This window comes from Perognathus longimembris, chromosome 3, assembly GCF_023159225.1.
Source record: "Perognathus longimembris pacificus isolate PPM17 chromosome 3, ASM2315922v1, whole genome shotgun sequence".
NCBI classification, from domain to species: Eukaryota; Metazoa; Chordata; class Mammalia; order Rodentia; family Heteromyidae; genus Perognathus; species Perognathus longimembris.
The window spans coordinates 46,413,461-46,433,580 of NC_063163.1; the positions used below are offsets into that span (position 1 = coordinate 46,413,461).

At 42.2% G+C, this 20,120-nt stretch overlaps 1 protein-coding gene across 1 annotated transcript in view; it reads right to left on the minus strand.

The window, feature by feature from the left end:
* LOC125347594 (copper-transporting ATPase 2-like) overlaps nucleotides 1-20,120 on the minus strand; it is a 46,104-nt gene that overhangs the window by 13,647 nt on the left and 12,337 nt on the right. Inside the window, exons 3-12 of the mRNA XM_048340596.1 lie at nucleotides 16,294-16,554; nucleotides 13,079-13,242; nucleotides 10,853-11,014; nucleotides 9,000-9,076; nucleotides 7,730-7,904; nucleotides 6,092-6,325; nucleotides 5,344-5,435; nucleotides 3,510-3,637; nucleotides 3,258-3,412; nucleotides 2,941-3,075 (exon numbers count right to left, since the gene is read on the minus strand). Coding sequence (XP_048196553.1) covers nucleotides 2,941-3,075; nucleotides 3,258-3,412; nucleotides 3,510-3,637; nucleotides 5,344-5,435; nucleotides 6,092-6,325; nucleotides 7,730-7,904; nucleotides 9,000-9,076; nucleotides 10,853-11,014; nucleotides 13,079-13,242; nucleotides 16,294-16,554 — 1,583 coding nt within the window. The remainder of the gene's footprint in view (nucleotides 1-2,940; nucleotides 3,076-3,257; nucleotides 3,413-3,509; nucleotides 3,638-5,343; nucleotides 5,436-6,091; nucleotides 6,326-7,729; nucleotides 7,905-8,999; nucleotides 9,077-10,852; nucleotides 11,015-13,078; nucleotides 13,243-16,293; nucleotides 16,555-20,120) is intronic.

Sequence of the window (20,120 nt, forward strand, 5' to 3'; positions counted from 1 at the left end):
TATTATAAGAATTGAATGAGAGCCAGGCACTGGTGGCTCACAACTATAGTCATAAATACTAAGGAGGCTGCCATTTGAGCATCAAGATTTGGAAGCTAGAACACACAGACAAATCTGTGATACTCATATATATATATGGATCAAGTAGTAAAGTGAGTAGGAAAGCTAAGGGCAGTACCCAGGCCCTGAGTTCAAGCCCCAGTAACATCATACACATATTTAAAAACTCCTGAATTAGGCAATATATGTAAACACTAATGTATACATATACAAACTATAACACCAGGCGTATGACAGGCATCTAGGAAATAACAACTATTATTTTATCATTACTTTGCCATCATAATTATGAAAGCTTAAAAAATTATGAGTCTCAAAAGCACATTATAAAAAAGCATGGAAAAACTACAATGAAACTCTTTTGTACAATTAATATATGCTAATTTGAAACAAAAGGCTTCTAACACATTTTTCTTAAAATCATAATCACAGGTGGACAATGGTGGCTCATGCCTGTAATCCTAGCTTCTCAGGAGGCTGAGATCTGAGGATCACAGTTCAAAGCCAGCTTGGGCAGGAAAGTCCATGAGATTCTTATCTGCAATTAACTACCAGAAGACAAGAAGTGGCATATTGGCTCAAAGTGGTAGAGCACTAGCCTTGAGATGAAGAGCTCAGGGACAGCGCTCAGGCCCAGAGATCAAGCCCCATGGCTGACAAAAAAAGAGAAGAAGATAATCACACAAATGGGTAAAGATAAAGGGCATTTATGACTGTGTCTCATTTTTGCAATGATAGAAACAGGAAACAACCAAGAAGGAATTTGTTAAATCAGCTGTAGACACAATCTTGGATTGCTGATGATTGTTAGCATCATTGATATAGGAAGAGACCAGAAACACGTCAGTTTACAAGGGCAAGCACTGTGATTTGATTCCTGCTAAATTTCCACCTGTATCTGCACCTAGCCTTCTAATAATATTCAAAGGATGTTCATCAAAGTCAAAAGATGGCTATTTTGAGGGATGGGGCATGGAGTCATCTTATCTTTTTCTCTGTGTTTTTCATTAGTGTTTTCTTTGTAAACCCCAAACAAACAAAATCTGGGTCACCTCTGCAGATCTGGTTTGGTTTGGATTTGTTTTTTGAGATAGGGTCTCACTATGTGGCCAACGCTGGCCCAGAACTAGAAATTCTTTGGCTTCTGCCTCTTGATCTTAGTGTGTTTTTCAAAGTGGATGTGGTAGCTACAGAGTATAATTAACACACTGCACTTACTTCATTAGAGTAAAATGAGTGTTTGCTAAATTGAGAAGATAAACCATAATCTCTTTACCTTCTACTTTGTCCTTTGGCACAATTAATATATACTATATCCTAACCTTTGATTTTCTAAGACAGGATTTCAAAATAAGGATCATTTACTTTCTACAGTCGTACTGATCAGAATACCACCTGGCATTCTGATGACTCTGGGTGGATTACTAGAAAATAACTTGAACCTTTCCCAACAAATGACATTGATACAGCTCAGTGATGACAGCATTGGAAAGGAGCATGCAGAACCTCATTTGTCAGCAACCTCCCTGATTTTGCAGAGAAAAACAAAAGAAGCCAAAATAAGATGGAAAAGCATGGAACAGTAGCAAGCCATATATTCCAACTTGTATAGGATTGAGCTGCCCACTGTCACATGTCAATAAACTGTTCTTCCACAAAGCACAATTTTGAGGCAGTTAGGTAAGTAGCCACCAGAAAATTCTAGAAATACATCCACAGGTTACTCTTTGTGTTGTTCAACTGAAGGCCTTGTGCTTGGTAGGTTAGGTAAGTACTCTCCAGCTAGAACCATGCCTCCAGGCCCACAGGGTACTCCTATAAAAGCCATATTCACATTCACAGTTTCTTACTCGGTGGCTCTAAGGTAAAATGAGCATTAGGATGAATGAAGTAAGAGATTCTACTCATGAGGCAGTTACCTAGTACTGCCTCTGTGGGGCAAGAGCTTTTCACATGCATCAAGTCTTCTCAATTCAGCACTGAAGCCATCTTTGTTTTGGGGACCTGTCCTGTGCCTCCCAGAACTTAGAGCAGCATTCTGGTTAGTGCCCTGTTCATGAAAATCACAAATGTCTTCTGATATTAGATGACCCTGAGGATCACCAATGTACGCAGTTCTAGTTTCTCAAGTAGATAATTTTTTTTTAAGATTTACTGAACTGCACATATTCTTTTTGTGAAGTTTGATGACATAGCATTTCCTAAGATAATGTTCTTCATTTTTTAAAATGAAAATGTATAGTTTGGCCAGTGCCACTGGTTGATGCCTGTAATCCTAGCTACTCGGGAGACTGATATTTGAGGATTAAAGTTTGAAGCCAGCCAGGAAAGAAAAGTCCATGAGACTCTTACCTCCCATTTCCAACCAAAATTGTGGAAAGTGACACTATAGCTCAAGTGGTAGAGTGATACCTTTAAGCAAAATTTTTTAAAAGCCCAGGGATAGTAGCAAGTCCATGAGTTCAAGTCAAGGACTGACACCAAAAAAAGTACAGCTCACTGTTTCACATATAATGTTGAATAAGTATTTAATTATTATTATGCTTGGTCTATAGTAACATTAACACTGAAAAGTATTATTGCTTTGGAAAGTAAAACATGTCATAATTTCAAAAATGGTGTAGGACGTTACACCTGAGAGACAGCTGATGACTCTGAAAATCTGAGCAGAAAGCAAAAGATAACTTTAGTAAAAATCTGGATGAGAAGAGAAGCAGAGTATCCCACCCAGACTTATATATTCCTTTCAATAAGTGAAGGAGGCAAGTAAAATGAAATGGATAAAATTAATGCCCAATGATCTAAGACACAAAAGAAAGAATTGATGGCACTAGATAACTTCAGATAAAACAACCACACTGCCCCAGGCATTCAACTTACAGGGAAGTATTTCTGAACAACACCGAAATCGACAAAACCGATTATGATCCATACCACCAACGTCAAAGTTGAAATGATGATGATAAATGGGACAAAATATCCACTAAAGCGGTCAGCCAGTTGCTGAATGGGTGCCTATGAAGACAAAACATCAAGATCATGGGAAATTAGGAGGGTGAAGACATAAAGCACCTCACACATGGATAAGGGGCTGGGCCCCAGCTCTCTCATCACCTCATTTACTGGCCAGTGCTATTCAATACTGAAGTTAACTTCTCAAATGAGGGACTACACTGTGTGGTACGTTTCATCATTACCTTGGACATCTGAGCCTCTTCTACCAACTTCACAATCTGAGCCAATGTGGTTTCATTGCCCACATGGGTGGCTCTAATGAGCACAGAGCCATGTGCATTTATAGACCCAGCAATCACCACGCTTCCAGGGTTCTTGGTGACAGGCATAGCCTCTCCTAGAAGTGGAGAAGAGACAATGGTCACTTGGTCAGCCCTATTCAGCTTCACATAGCCTAATGACTGCTGAAGAAAACATGGAACAAGCCACCTAACCTGTGATGAGGGACTCATCAGCCATGGTATTGCCTTCCAGAACTTTCCCATCCACTGGGAACTTGCCCCCAGGCACAACCTTGATGATGTCACCTCGATGCACCAGCTCCATGGGCACTTGCTCCTCTCTGCAACAGATGCTACCCAGGTCATACACAGCAACTCCCAGAAACTCCCCTCCTGTGTGTCACCAGGTCAGCTTCTAGACCATGGAACAAGACACATTATACAGCTGCCCTCTGTATCTGAGGGTTCTACACCCACAGAGGCAAGCCAACTTCACACCAAAAAAATTAAAGTGAAGGGCTGGGTTAGATAGCTCAGTGGTGAGTGCTAGTCTGGCATGCATCAAGCCCAGGACACATCACCATCAACAACAACACATACTTAAACTCAGGATAAAAACCTACATCTGTTCTACAGTTATTCTTATCATTACTCTTTGAACAACAAAATATAGCAATTATTTACATAGCATTTACATTGCAGTAGGTATTGTAAGTTACCTAGTCATGATTTGCAGTACATAAGAATATATAGACTACATGCAAGTATGACTCCATTTTACATCTGGGACATGGGCGTGGGGAGGTTTTAGTCTCTGTACAGGTCCAAGAATCAGTCTCTATTGACCCCAAAGGATGACTATTGCATTTGCTTTACTCAGAGCAACAAATGCAGGCAGAACTGAGTCTCCCTGGCTTGTTGAGGAATGCAAATTGTATCCTAAGGGGATAAAAGAAGAACCACTGTCAGCCTTTCTACCACTGAGAAATACAGGTACGTGTGTACCTCCAGAAAGGTCCTACTTGAGGTGACATCCAGAAGCAGACAAGCTGGAAGCAGAAGGCTGATAGAGAGGGAGGTGAACAGCATAGGGCAATGGAGATAGTAGCAGCTCTGGAGATAGAGAAGTGAAGATCAAGAGGCTGGAGGTCAGGTGTGTGTGGGCAAGGGAAGTGAAGGAGCAGGAAGAGGTCCACTGGGAGCTGTGTGGTGACAGAGAGGCCAGGGGATGACAGGCAGGCTGGGAGCCCTCTGGTTCTCCCCGTATGTGGATCCTGAGATCTGTAGGGAAGTTTAAGAATGGACTCCACACAGCTGGTACTGGAAGATATGGAGAGATGACATGTCCCAGTGAGCCGGGAACAGAATACAGTCCAGCACTGTAACACTGAGGTCAGCCTCATTGAAGGGGAAGCAAGGAGGAATCCCACACAAAAGACAAAGAAGCAGCAGCAGCAAACGATTTCAGACAGCCATGTAGTCAGACCTATAAGTGCTCCACCTCCCAAGAAAAGACAGGTGTCCTGGCAGAAGGACAGAGGGACAGAGTGGCCTGAGCCTTTAAAAGGAAGCATCTGGTACAGAACACTTGGACAGTCTGCATGGTGGGAGAAGGACCTATCTCCACAGCAGACTAGGGATATTTGCCAACATGCCTGGCTTCTAGCAGTAAGGATACTAATAATTATCTTTGGCATAAGATAGTCTTACAAAGAAGATAAACACTACTTCTATTTTGTACTTTTTTAGATTGATGCCCTCTATATCTGGATCTTCCACATCTTACAAGGAAGATTGTCCCCAGTTCTTGGGGAGTCCTCCTCATCAAACACCAAGCTTCTTCTCCTGACTCCAGTAATACCAGCTGTCTATACCTCTCGCTCACCACTTAGCATCCTCCTTCAGGCCTTTCCTGCAGTATGTTGTGGATTGAGAGTGTCCTCACCCACCCTTGCAAGATTCAAAGCAATGTCTCCACACAGTGGGTTCCTGCTGCACCCATGGGAACATAAACCAATCTCTAGCTCTGCTGATAAGCACAACTTACCTGATGATTAAGTTGTCCTCGCCAAGGGTCACAACTGTGGCTTCTGTGGCTTGGAGAGACATGAGTTTGGCAAGGGCTTCTGAAGTTTTGCTCTAAGAAATACGCAAAGTATAACAAGAGAGCTACTGTTGGAGCCTAAGCTGATACCCACAAACATGCTCAAAAGTGCCAGTGTGGAAGACCAGACCTGGAAAGAAACCAACACAGCCATACCACACAACCAAGGCTCTGTGGGAACGGGTGTGACCAGGCAGCTATGCTGTCACTCGCACACTGAGTGTGCAAAGCCTGAGCTACCAATGCAGGTGCTGCAATTCCATTTCAGTTGGGTAACAACTGAGTCTCTCTTGTAGCCTCAACAGAATTTATTCCAGGGCCTGAGTCCTGCTTTTATATAGGCTCCATTACAATGTTAGGCACAGTGCAGGCCTGAAAAATGATCTGCCCCTGAGGCAGAGGTGTCGGCCCAACACAAATGAGTCTGCTCTCAGGACTAAGAGACCTTGAAGGTCAGAGTTCTTTCCATTGCACAATACACCTGTTCAAAAGTTTCATAATTAACCAGATTAGCTGGGATTTCAGAAGTAGCAACCAATTTGGAGCTTAGTGACCATACCACCTAAATACATGGAGGTTTCAGATTGCTTTAATTCTAAATCAGGTAAAATGAGTTATTCTCCATGAAGGGCTCAGATTGACTGAGGTTTGTATTACTGAAGGATCCATTTGGTTCTTACACATTACATACCTTTGCCATGTGTTCCAGCCAGCGGCCCAGGGCGATGAACAGGAAGAGCAAGGGAGGAGTGTCAAAGAAGGTCACAGGGCTCTTCTCAGCTTTCTCTGCAACTGCAACCACCAGGATGATGAGGGAGTAGACGTAGGCGATGGTTGTGGCCAGTACGATGAGTACATCCATGTTGGCTGACTTGTGTCTCAGAGCTCTGTAGGCCTGAACATAGAAGTACCACCCACCGAAGAACTAGAAGCCAAGCACAGTGAAAACTTGTCAATTAGCAAGAGGCAGATTTCCTCACACATATCCCCTCTGGATAGCAAACATATTAGGTTCCTGTGTAAATCATAAATTACTTTGGCCATAACGACTTGATATTGAGAAAACTTTATTTTCTATTTTGAGACAGTGTTTGATTATATAGTCCAGGCTTGCTTTGAACATGAGACCTCCTGCCTCGGGCTCCCTATGAAAACTTACTTTATGATTTAGAGGACTAATGGCCATAGAAATGTGCAATGGAGGGTATAAAAAGACTTCTAAAATTCAGAAAACATGACATAAATGTTCACTGATAAGAGAATGGTAAACATGGTAAAAAGAATAATAGTTCATTTATACTACAACTAAATCTAATACAGTCCTGAAATGAGATTAATGCAATCTCAAAAGAGAAGGCATTGTATCTGTGAATCACTGGCACAGACTAAATGAAAAAGCCAATATACATTAGTATTCTCACATGATCCTGTCTCCATTAACAAACACAAGTTTATGTCAGGTTAACAAATATGCATTCATGCACACACAAGTGTGTGTCTGCCCAACAAAAATGGAACCAGGAAAGATGCATGCTTCCTTTCTAATTGTGCACGGAAACACTAGGGAACAGGATTGGGCCAATATTTTGCAATGGATAGAACTGGTTACAGTAAGTGTAAAGCACATTTGCAATTGATAGAAAGAAAAACCAACTTCAGACTGAAAATGCTGGCCCCCAACTAATCCTAATATTCCAACATTAACTTAAGGGGTTTAGTTTTATATTCCAAGATATACTCAGAGTTTGCTTCAGAAACATGTTTGGGGTCTTAACCTCACCACTGCAGCAGATGTCTTTACCAAGCTGGTGTCTGTTAAATGCTTAATTTACTAAAGATAAGAGCCAAATCTTTGCTGTACAAGATAGAACATTTAAGAAAAGGATGAGCTACAGGGGCATCTGGCTACTGCTGCTAATGTTAAAGGTAACTTAAACAGGAAACACATTTTGGACATGGGGCCTGGAGATGTAGCTCATGGCATAGCACTTGCCTGGTATGTATGAGATCCTGGGATCTATTGTCAGCACCATTAGAAAGGGAAGAAGGCAGTGGAGCAAAGGGAAGAAGTTAGGGACATAAGGCTTTACCAGTCTTGCAAGGAAGGGGTTGATATCCTAGGGAGCTTTGAATCCTGCAATCAAGTGTGAAAACAGACAGCAAAACCAAGCTCCACATCACCTGCTAGTCACAAGTTAGAAATGTAAGCAGCATCTGTCTGGAGGTGGGGCAGGAAGGCTGCCAACTAAATGACTGTGATCAGCAGAAGAGTTCAGAAATGAGCCATGCATAGAGGGCAGAGCTTTTCACCGGCTTTCTAAATACATACCTGGACAAAAGTACACAAGACGAAGAAGACAAGGTTGAGAATGGAAAGTCCTGGGATGATGTTGTGGTCCAGGGCCATGGCTTCATGAGGATCCTTGCTGGGTATTAACATATAGATCATTAAGCCCATGACGGGGATGCCAAACACCAGGCTGCACAGGAAAGACTTCTTCCATCTAGAAGGAAAACACAACCACATGGATGATTACGAGACACTAGGCACCAGGAGTCAGGCAGGTCCCATCCTGAGGGCTTCATTTAAGGATTGGCTTTGTCACATATCTAAGGCAAAAAGCCAAGGGATAAAACAAAAGTAAGGCTCTCTACCACACTGCCATCCGAGGGACAGTCTAAAGGTCCACACATCATTGTAAGGATGGTCAGGAAACACTGAGGCCTAGCCCTGCCTTCACTAGCTGATGTGTGACCTCCGATCTTTAGGAGAGGCAACTGGGGCCCAGAAATGGAGAATCCAGCCCTAAAGAGGTCAGGCCTTCATCTATAGCTGCTTACTACTCATTTTTCAAAAACTACTTTTACAGACCCCTAAGAACAACCAGATCAAAGCAGTATTTATTAGTATAAGCTAACTTGTGGTATCTTTATATTTGAGTTTTTGAGACAGAGTCTCATTATGTAGCCCAGACTGGTCATGAACTTGTAATCTTCTGCCTTAGCCTCCTAAGTGTTGGCATTACAGAAGTTGACCATATGTCAATGGTCATGTTCGACTTTCAAACAAATATTTAAGACTGAGTGAGAATAGAGAGGCTATTGAGCACGCAAGTCTGAAATCTCATGTTAGCTGTAGCACCCATGACATTCCAACCATACAACTGCCATGCAAATAAAGTCTGAGAATACAATAGGAGAAAAAAAGCGAAACTTTCCTCCCTTGATTCTTCCCTTTCAATTTAAACACTGTGCATTTATTAGCTGTTTAGAATTAAATGAAACCTAAAAGAACTCCACTCCACACACATACACTAGCTGCATTTGAATTCTCACTAACTTTCATGCAATGACTGCCACACTGGGCAATCCAGTCCCAGCACGCTGCTATCCACAGACAACACTGTTTCAGAGGGGTGACACACAGAGTAAAGGCAGCTGATACAGGCAGAAGGAACCATGGGAAACCAGGGGCAGCAGGGGCATGGATAAGCATGAAAGTATTTGCATAAGATAAGCCACACAGTTTGCATAACATAAGCCACAGGGAAGATGGACACTTAGAGGAGTATTGCACTTCATCTGTTTGTTCTACCTACTGCTTTATTTCCAGCTTGTGGTCCAAGTGATGGGCGTTGGGCCTTCTCTGTACCAGGGAAGCATGAAAGCCAATTTCCTTGTGATTAAAAGAAGGGTGGGGGAAAAGGATGTTATACTTGTTAAAGCATGCAGCAGCAGCAACAACCAGTTCCAGCTCTGCAAATAGGAAGTGCATTTCAAAGCACCACCAGAGACTCTAGTGGCTCTCCTCTCACAAACCCTTAACCCACTCTGGCCAATAAGCTCAACACCATCTATGCTGTGAGACTATATTCCAGCCCAAAGAGATGGAGCCCAGTGGTAACTCCTGTCCCTACAGTCAATTAAGATAACAGGTCCTGGTAAGTTAACTTTGCCAAGCCCCAAAGCTGATCTGGTTGACTCCTAATTTTTAAGTTAAGAAATCCCATATCTTTGTAATCTGTTTCTTTCATCCACATGGGAGGAAAGCAAAGGTCAGAGAAAGCAAAGGTCAAAGAAGTTACCTATTTTGTCCAAAAGAGCAGTGTTATTGAGAAGAACTAAGTCCCTGGTGCTCTATCTAAATAAACACAGGGAAAATTCTCAGCAGGAAAGTCTCCTTAGCACAATACAGAATCAACAGGGGCCCCAGAATGCTGGGCCTGGGGTTTTCACATAGAAATGGAAGTAATGATGGGAGGAAAAAAACAACCAAGACATGTAAGAATCTTTCACCAACTAATTATAGCAGGAAAGGCTACCTGCAGGATATAAGGATGGAGGCCAGGCAATATGCTGATAATCTCATGTAAGGTCAGAGGGCAAGGGTGGTGGTTTGAGGGTGGGGGCTTCACCAAGGTACAAGCTGGGTAGAGTCTGCTGAGGGTATTAGAAACCAGAAATGATAATAGACACATCTGCTGCACTCCCCTTCGCTCCCTGCCTGGCCTCTGTTTCCCATTTACCACATGAGTGTGTGTCTCAGCCTCACCCATGCCCTGACTCCTGCTCTTGGAACCACTGCATCTGGGTAGGAGTGCCATTCTGTACCTGAGAGCCAGGCACCTCTGTCTTTGCTGATGAAGCAGCTATGTGGCCAGCTTCTGTGGGGAAGGAACATCACAACAGCACTGCCCTGTTTAGAGCTAGGTTCAGCAACAAACAGGCAGTAGCTCTCTTTAAGCCCACATACACTGTGGTGAGAAAATGAGGAAGAGCATGGCATGAAGCCTGATGTAGGATATTTTATTTCCTAAGGAGTTATTCTCACTAAGCCTCAATTAGCCATACCATACCATTAGCTATTACAAATTAACCTTGTTTAGCTTGATTGGCTTAACCCACTTCAATCACCACTTCAATCACTCTTTCATGGTGTGCTGCCACCTTGACCTTAAAAAGGGACACAGGTCTTATGAACAAACTGAGAGAAGAAGGAGGTAGGGCAGGCATTATATTGTAATACCAGAGAAAAAATGAGCAAGCTTTTCTAAAGAAACAGGCCTAGTAGAGAGGTGAACAGGGAGATCATTCTGTCCAATGCTAATATCCCTTCTGTATATAGATAGCTAGCAAAGGCATAAACGATCTTTGTAAATTGGCAGTGGCCAAGTTAGCCCTGCATACCAGGTATCCTGATGAAACAGATGCTTCTCAGCAAACATCTGAAACTAAAAACAATAAATGTCTGCTCGCCTCATCCTTTTCTTACTCATTGGCTAATATACTCCCTCAGAGTACTGGGTACTTAACTTACCTCCTCGGGTTAATTCCAAACGACTAACTTTTGTCACTGATTCAACTTAAGTGATCCTTGGTTTTGTTTTTCTGTTTAATGATATGTTCTCATTTTCCCACAAAGATAATGATCATTGTTTCATGAATGAATTACCTCAATGAGTTTTACAATATCCCGTGGACCGGTGATTTCAGGATCAAACTTCACATGGGCTTTGCTAGTGGCCAGGGCCACGGAGGCATAGGTAATGCCATTTGTCCTGGTGAGCTTGGATTCTATGTTGTGGACACAGGAAGCGCAGGTCATTCCTGTGATCTGAAAGATAGGACAGGAGCCACAGGCTCATGACTGAGAGGAGCCCTTCAGAGTCATATCAGGCAGAGTTGAGTGATAGCCACAATCCTTCCTCCTCTAAAACACATCCCCAGAGACTGTTCTGACCCACTGTGGTCTGCAACATGAAGCAGCTCTTCAGAGACTAGATGATTGAACATCTCTGCAATAAGAGGGCCAGAATTCTAACTGCAGTCTACATCACCTCTGCCACACCATTCTGTGTAGACTGATAGAAGGCAAAGGGCTTACAAAGGGCTTGTATTTGTGACCCATCTGCCACTCCTGGAATACAAGCTAGTCAAATCCAGAGATTCCCTCACTCGAGATGCACACTCAGTATTCCCCAGAATACTAACTAAATACAGAAGGTATTTAGCTCAATGATAGAGGGTTTGCATAGCATGTGTAGATGCCCTGGGATTGGCCCTGCAACAAATCAATCAATACAGAAGTTCACATACAATGTCTATGACAATGTAGTGACAATATAACTATTGCTACATAGTTTTCAAAAAGAAAATTCTCATCTTTGTCAAAAGTAATTTTTGCTTTTGATAACCAGGCTTGAACTCCAAGATTAAAAGCCCAGAACTGGTGCTCTACCACTTGAATCATACCTTCAATCCAGCCTTTTTGCTAATTGCAGATAGAATCTTGTAGATTTTTCTGCCCAGGCTGGCTTTGAACTGAATATCCAGATCTCAGCCTTCTGAGTGGACAGGATTATAGGCATGAGACACTGGTGCTCAGCTTTCAATAATATCCTTGATTTGGGTTTTCCATATGATAATCTGAGTAGGCCAAGGTGTTCATGTGTAGCCCTGGAGGTTAGCGAGGACCCTAACCTCTCCTGCAGGACAACATCCATACCTCAGCAAGTATGAACTCTGCCCCATCAGAGGGTTTGTTCACTGAGAATCTCATTTGCCAGGAGCTGAATGTGCCATTTATGTCCTCAGTACTTTTTTTTTTTTTTTTTGCCAGTCCTAGGCTTTGGACTCAGGACCTGAGCACTGTCCCTGGCTTCTCTTTGCTCAAGGCTAGCACTCTGCCACTTGAGCCACAGCGCCACTTCTGGCCATTTTCTATATATGTGGTACTGGGGAATCGAACCCAGGGCTTCATGTATACAAGTCAAGCACTCTTGCCACTAGGCCATATTCCCAGCCTGTCCTCAGTACTTTTTCCTAAAAAAAAAAAATATATATATATATATATTATATATATTCACCATTAATGGTAGTAACTAAATACATCAAGAAGCAAGGGACCCGTTTACCTCAGTAAAACAACATTGCTCAATTCTTTGGGGGTTTCTTCTAAGCCTTTCTTTGTTGATACAAAAACAAGTTTGTACAGAAGTGCTTTCAACAAAGCATACTATAAATATCAGGATTACCCATTGTTTTCAATGACTTGTTGACTACAAGTTGAAATAGAGGCAAAGAACAGCCACTCCTCCCAAACACAGTTGGGAGCAAGCATACCTTAGGCGTTCACTTCAGACTGAATGCTTTAGTTTACTTTGGCCACTAATTAATTATCTTTTGAACCCATATGCTTTCAAGCCCTCTCTATTTCTGTGTGGTTTGTGTGACAGAGGACAGAACTCAGGAGCTTGTACATGTTAAACTAGTGCTCTACACTGAGCCACAACTCTAATCTAGCCATCATTCAATGGCTCTAGCTACCTCCACGAACTTGCCTATTGTGTCTAGAAACATCTACAGACAGCTGAGATTCTCTTCAGGCATCAAGGATAGTGATCTCACTCAACCTTCCGCAGTTCCGCCATGCTTAGCAGAGCCCCCTCCCCACTTCTCTGTTCCCTACCTCCTGTGCCTTGACATTTCTTCCTCCTGATCCTGAGTGTATTTTGTAAGAGGGCCTGCTAGGACTCTAACACAAGTGACTTTCCTTTACAAAACAAACAAGGCAAAACACCAAAAAAACAAAAAACCCAAACCCAGCAACCACCAGAAAATATCCTAGATGGGAAAACTCAGTCATAAGAACGACTGCTGTCACAGCCTTCATACTTACAATCATCTCGATGTCACCATCGGAACTGATGTTGTCCTCCATGACTGTGGCATTAAAGCCCAGGTCCTGGATGAGCTGAGCTACTGTGGGTGGCTGGATGACCTCCGGATTGTACTTGACCTCTGCCTTTCCCGACATCAAGGCAACCAATACAGAGACAATACCTGGAACCATCAGGTCATGTCTGTGACGACATGGTCAACATAGTCTAACACATAAAACGTCTCTCCAGAGCTTCTACAGCCATAGCTCTCACACCTTGTTGTACAGGAGGATCATCTGGAGAACTTGGAACAGCCTTGATATCTGAACAGCTTTGATATCTATGCCAGATATCAAAGAAAGCAAAGAAGGGTCTCTCACAATAGGCACCAGACATGTTTTTAAAAGCCATGTTTTAAAAGAAAGCTGGATGAAAGTGGCTTATGCCTAGAATGCTAGCTACTTAGGAGACAAGGTCTACAACTATGTTACCTCTGTTATGGAAAGGATGTGCTTTGCTTTTTCTCTCCTAACACTGGCATATAAGAAATAAATATTTCTTCATTTCTAATATTAGTTTTTGAACAATGGAAAAGTAACCCCAAGTAAGGCCCAGAGGACCATGGTTTAAAGCCAGGCAAGGCAGAAAAGTCTAAGAAACTCCACCTTCAATAATCAGCAAAAGGCCAGCCTAGAAGTGTAGCTCAAGTGATAGAATACTACCCATAAGCAGCCAAGCTAAGTGAGTACAGGGCCCTGAGTTCAAGGTTTGCTGCTTGAAGAGGAAAAAAAGTCTTCTTGGTCAAGTTGAGATCCCCCATACTAGGATAAAATGCTCCTCAAACATGTATAGGGGCCAGGCATGGTGGGTCATGTCGGTAATTCCAGTTACTTGAAAAAGTGGTGATATGTTTATCATACCAGCTATGAGGGAGGACTGGTAGAAGAATGTCCATCTAAGGCTAGTCTCAGGCAGAAATGCAAGACCCTATCTAAAATATTATTAAAGTAAAACAAGTAAGTTGGAGGCCCTGAATTAACACCTCAGAATAACCAAGAAAAGGGGAGGAGGGCCATTTGAGTCATCTGTGGGTCTTGCTAGCATAGATTGTGACTCAGTGCCCTTGAAATGGGGTCTGAGATTCTGCATGTCTACGCCAATAATGCCAAAGCTCTGGTAATACCCATGTCTATACACAATCAAAGTGAGGGACAAGGTCTACAACTATGTTACCTCTGCTATGGAAAGGATGTGGGTTTTTTTTCTCTCCTAACACTAGCATATAAGAAATAAATATTTCTTCATTTCTAATATTAGGTTTTGAACAATGGAAAATTAACCCCAAGTAAGGTATGGCTGGCTCATTCCGGTATTTCTAGCTACTCAGGAAGCTTGATTGAGATTTGAAGGTTGCAGTTCAAAGCCAGCCCAAGCAGGAAAGTCTGTGAGACCCTTATTTTCAGTTAACCTCCAAAAGCCATAAATGGAGCTGTGGTTCATGTGGTAGAGTGCAAAAAAGCTCAGGGACAGTGCTAAGGCCCTGAGTTCAACCTCAGGAATGGCATTAAAAAAAGAAAAGTAACCCTAGAAACCATCTTTTTTTTTTTTTTTTTTTTTTGGCTGGTCCTGGGCCTTGGACTCAGGGCCTGAGCACTGTCCCTGGCTTCTTTTTGCTCAAGGCTAGCACTCTGCCACTTGAGCCACAGCGCCACTTCTGGCCATTTTCTGTATACGTGGTGCTGGGGAATCGAACCTAGGGCTTCATGTATGGGAGGCAAGCACTCTTGCCACTAGGCCATATCCCCAGCCCCACCTAGAAACCATTTTACTAGCAATTCTGTGTGGTCAGTTTGAGGGATAAAAAGAGCCACATATAAGTAGATAAAAGGAATGAGGTGCATTTGAAAATCTAGTATAAGGGATCAAAATGAAAAGCTGAAGTCAGGAACAGAAACACAGGCTATGAAATTCTAGACTTCATGAGTAGCAGCCAGTCCACGAGGACAAGACCTCCTGTAACACTGAGATCTGAGACCAGAAAGCTTTAAGTATAATGAACAGGAAGCTAAAAAACATGGCAGCCTAACTGAGGGTTAAGAGCAGAGGAATCGGAACAGAAAGCTCCACAGATCCACTGGGTAAATGAGAGTTATGATTAAAGCATTTACAAACATGCAAGGAGGATAGGACAGGATTTTAGCTATATTTCTGAGCTTGAGACAATATTAGAAATGTAGTTAGGTGGACAAAACAGTCATTTCTATAAAACTGTATGGCTTGTGGGGACAATAGGACAGATAAAATATGTGAAACTGGAACTTGGACACAAAATGCAAATTATTCATTCATTGTATAAAGGATTAATGAGATGAGGATAGGGAATGTTGAATACTAGGACAAGGTAGTTGAGAAGAATAACCATAGAATGTACCATGAGTTTTAAATTAGATTTTCCATGGAAAACTTACTCACAGTCTTTACTTATGCAACTTATTCAACTTAATAAAACGTGTGTGTGTGTGTGTGTGTGTGTGTGTGTATGTGTCTGTGTCTGCGTCTGTGGTGGTAGTCCTGGGGCTTGTACTCAGGGCCTGGATGGTGTCCCTGAGCTTCTTTTGCTCAAGGCTAGACTCTACCAGTTGAGCCACAGCTCAATTTATTGCAGATAGAATCTCATGGGCTTTCCTGCCCGCGCTGGCGTCAAATGGCAATCCTCATATCTCAGCCTTCTGAATAGCTAGGATTACAGGCATGAGTCACTGATGCCTAGCCCAAATGACTTAAAATAACAGAACACCAACTGCCAAGAATACTGGACAAACATCTCTACTATCTTCTCTGTGTGTGTGTATGTGTGTATGTATGTGTGTGTGTGTGCACTGCATGCATACATGCATGTGCATGTGTTCATGTTCCTGTCCTAGGGCTTGAGCACAGGGCCTGAGCACTGTCCTTTAGCTTTCTCACTCAAGGCTGGCACTTTGCCACTTGAGTCATGGTTCTATTTCTGGTTTTTGGTGGTTAATTGGAGGTAAGAGTCTCATTTGCTTTCCTGCCTGGGCTAGCTTGGAACTACCATCCTCAGGTCTCAGTTTCCTGAGTACCTAGGATTACACACCAGTGCCCTATACTACCTTATGATGAACTTGCCAGATTTTTAGAACTACTAAGAAACAGTCAATACTGCCTACATACAGCATTCCCAAGTTCAGTGTGGGTGAAGATCTCTTACCCGCTTCTTTTTGAAGATTCCTTTCTATGTTGGACACACAGGATGCGCAGGTCATGCCTTTGATTTGTAAAAAGCACTTCTGTGGGGCTGCTGCCATGGTGGGTGGTGGGGTGTCTAATGAGCAGCCAGGACTGCTGTTTTGAGAAAACTCCCTGGTCTGGGGAGCCACTTCTGGCACAGGCACAGGTGTGCTGCTTGTCATTGGCAGCATGGAATTCCCAACCCTGTGATTTCCAGAAAGATGGGTGGTAGCATCACTCTCTATAACAAAATGGCAGAAATCATTCAGATTAGAAGAATGTAGTAATTTTGTTTTTCAAAATAGGAAAATTCAAGTATGAAGTTACTGGAGAGGTGACCAGAGACAAAGAGGCATAATTACAGATCCAGGAAAGCACATCAATTCTTCAAAGGTAACTGTTCTGAGTAGGTAAACATTGTAATTAGATGATGATGGTGGTAATAGTGGTAGTGATGGTGATGGTGATGATAATGGTAATGACTTACTAGGTACTCTGCAAAGCACTTTACATATATAACCTTCGCCAATCTTTAATACAGCTTTGTATGTTAAATACCATTATCCCTATATATAGATGAAGAAATGAATCACGAGAAATTAATGTATCGCAAAGTAATAAAGTGAGTTTAAGTAGGCTTGCTTAACTCCAGGCTTGGAACTGTGGCTAGTACTTCCTTATTAGTAGAGGTCTGACTCCCTCTCCATGAGAACTACACCTTTGGGCTGGGAATATGGCCTAGTGGTAAAGTGCTCGTCTCATTTACATAAAGCCCTGGGTTTGATTCCTCAACACCACATATATAGAAAAAGCCAGAAGTGGTGCTGTGGCTCAAGTGTCAGAGTGCTAGCCTTGAGCAAAAAGAAGCCAGGACAGTGCTCAGGCCCTAAGCTCAAGCCCCAGGACTGGTAACAAAAATAAAACCAAACAGAGAACTACACCTTTATTGAAATATTTGTCTTTGTCCTGTTGTTTACACAAGTTCTCTATGTAGTCAAGACATGATTACTTTGTCAATTATATGCATTGCTAATATCTCCTCCCTGTCTTGTGGTTTGTGTTATCACCTTTGTAATAGTGTCTGTTGGTAAATAACATATCCTGATTATTAATAAAATCCAAATTTAATCTTTCTTTTTGAGATACTTTTTTTTTTGTCTTTTCTTTTTTGGTATTGGGGATTGAACCCAGGAAGTTGCCACTGAGCTATATCCCAGCCCAATCTTTCTTTTTAATAGTACTTTTTAGGGAGTTGAGAATATGGCCTAGTGGCAAGAGTGCCTGCCTCATATACATGAAGCCCACAGTTCAATTCCCCAACACCACATATATAGAAAACGGACAGAAGTGGCACTGTGGCTCAAGTGTCAGAGTGCTAGCCTTGAGCAAAAAGAAGCCAGGGACAGTACTCAGGCCATGAGTCCAAGGCCCAGGACTGGCAATAAATAAATAAATAAATAAATAAATAAATAAATAAATAAATAGTGCGTTTTATGCTTTCTTAATAGATGTCTATCTCAACATCACAAAAGTATTTATGACCTTTACTTCTAGAAGATCTAGTGTTTTTACAGACTTTCCTATTCAAGTCTCTGATACACTTAAACTATTTTTTGTGTAAGTAACAGTTATGACCCAACAATTATGATCCAAATCCATTGACTGAAAAGACCATCTTTTTCAAGTACCAGTGGTATCTTTGCCATAAATCAGCTGATCTTTTTTGTCTATCTTTGTGCTAATACCACAGTATTTTTTGTCAAGTCTTAACTTTCTTAGAATAAATAAAATGCACAAAGAGTACTACTCTGCATCTTGAATTATATCAGACTAACTACCCTACTGTTACTGTAACAAATTACCACAAACTTAGTGGCTTGAAGAGCACATATACAGAACTCCTGGCAGTACTGCCTTTTGAGCAGCTAAAAGGCAGCTTGCATTTTCAGGTTCATATAGCACACCCCTATCTTCAAAGGTAGAAATCCCACATCTTCCTTCCATCTTTTAGCATCCAGGAAAGGTACCCCAGTTTTAGTAACTGATGGGATATGACTGGGCCCACTGGGAAATTTTTTGTAAAACCACAGATGAACAATACAGAAAGGTGGCAATGACTTTTACTGCCAACATGGTGACTAACATTTTCCATGATTCCTAACATTTTCTTAATGAACTTTACATATTAACTGAAAACTACATGTAATCATTTGAGGATATTTTACAGTGTGTGTGTGTGTGTGTGTGTGTGTGTGTGTGTGTGTGTGTGTACACTAGTACTGGAGCTTATTTTCAGAGCCTCATATTTTCATTGGGCTTTGCCTTTTGTGCCTGAGCTGGCTTTGAACCTTGATAATCTGGTTTCAACCTTCTGAGTACCTAGGACTACAGGCATGAGCCACTAGCATCTGGGTAGTCATAAAGGATGCTCACCAGTATCCTAATGGCTTATCCTGAATTAAAGTTGCCAGGTAAAATACAGGGCAGTCAAATTTAGATTTCAGATGGACAACAAATAATCTTCAGGGCAAGTTTATATGCAATGCTCTATATTAATATTAAAGAAAGCATTCACTGTTTACATCAAATTCAAATCCAACTGGGTATTCTACATTTTTATTTGCTAAATTTGAAACCCTAAGTACCTTTTGGGTCTCAATAAATACAGTTCTCCACATTCTGCCCAACAAAAATTACTTCTTTTCTTTCTAGGTTTACTCAGCCAATTAATTTAATATGTAGTTCAATGTCATGTCCTTGTTTGCTGCCAAAAGGCTGAGGGTGCTGTTGTTGAAAGACTATACTTGAGACCAAATAGCAGGTACCAACTCTGCGATATTTCTTCTTCTGAGTTCAAAATCTACTGTTCTTATTTTCAAAATAAAAAAAAAAGACTTCTTCCCAAAAGGTAATGGGGGGGGGGGGCACTAAAACAACTCCTTCCTAAAACTTGGTACCAAGGACAAAGAATGTGGCCACGCCCCTCCACATGGCTAACCTATTCCCTCCAATGGTGGGTATGCTGTCTTCAGAGGGTAAGAGGAAAGTATCACAAGACAGCAAACTTTTTCAAGGACACCAACTCTATGTCAGTGGCCATCAGAAACAGGACATGGAAAACCAAAGTGCTGCCAGCCCTCGGCACTGCCAGATAGGCTTTGTCTGGGTACCATAGCACAGCAGTTGTCCCTCTTTGGGCTGTTTCCCCAGCAGCAAGGACTTCTAACCAAAGGCTTAGGCTGCCTCCTTCTTGACCATTCTACAGATTCAAGGGACACACAGGGCCTAGATCTGAAAGCTAAATGGATAAAACACAACCATCCACAGTTTTCCTTCATCAAGTGAGCCCCTCTAGCTATAGTACCAATTATTTGGGAGACTGAGGCAGGAGCTTCACTTGAGCACAGATGTTTGAGGTCAGTTTATGCAACATGATGAGATCCTGTCTCAAAAAAGAAAGTACTCTTCCCCTCTTCATCTTTAGCCTCTGTCCCCTCTCTACCTCTGCCTAACCTAAGCTACTGATGGCCTCTACCACACAGCCGGACTCTCATTTTCTCATGAAGGCTGGTGCCCCCAGTGTCTTCTCCCTAGTTCACCCTGAGACATACTTCCCACCTTTGACTTGGAAGCCCTTCTCCTCCAGTCTCTCACTGGAGAATTCCCCTCCCCAGCTTCCACACTCAATTCTGAATCTCTAGCCCCACAGTCCACATCTGGGAGGGCTCATCCAGGTTTCTGCATCTCCTCCAGAGACTCTGCCATCATGTACAGCCCTCCTGCTGACCACAGGCTTGGTAGTTCTAA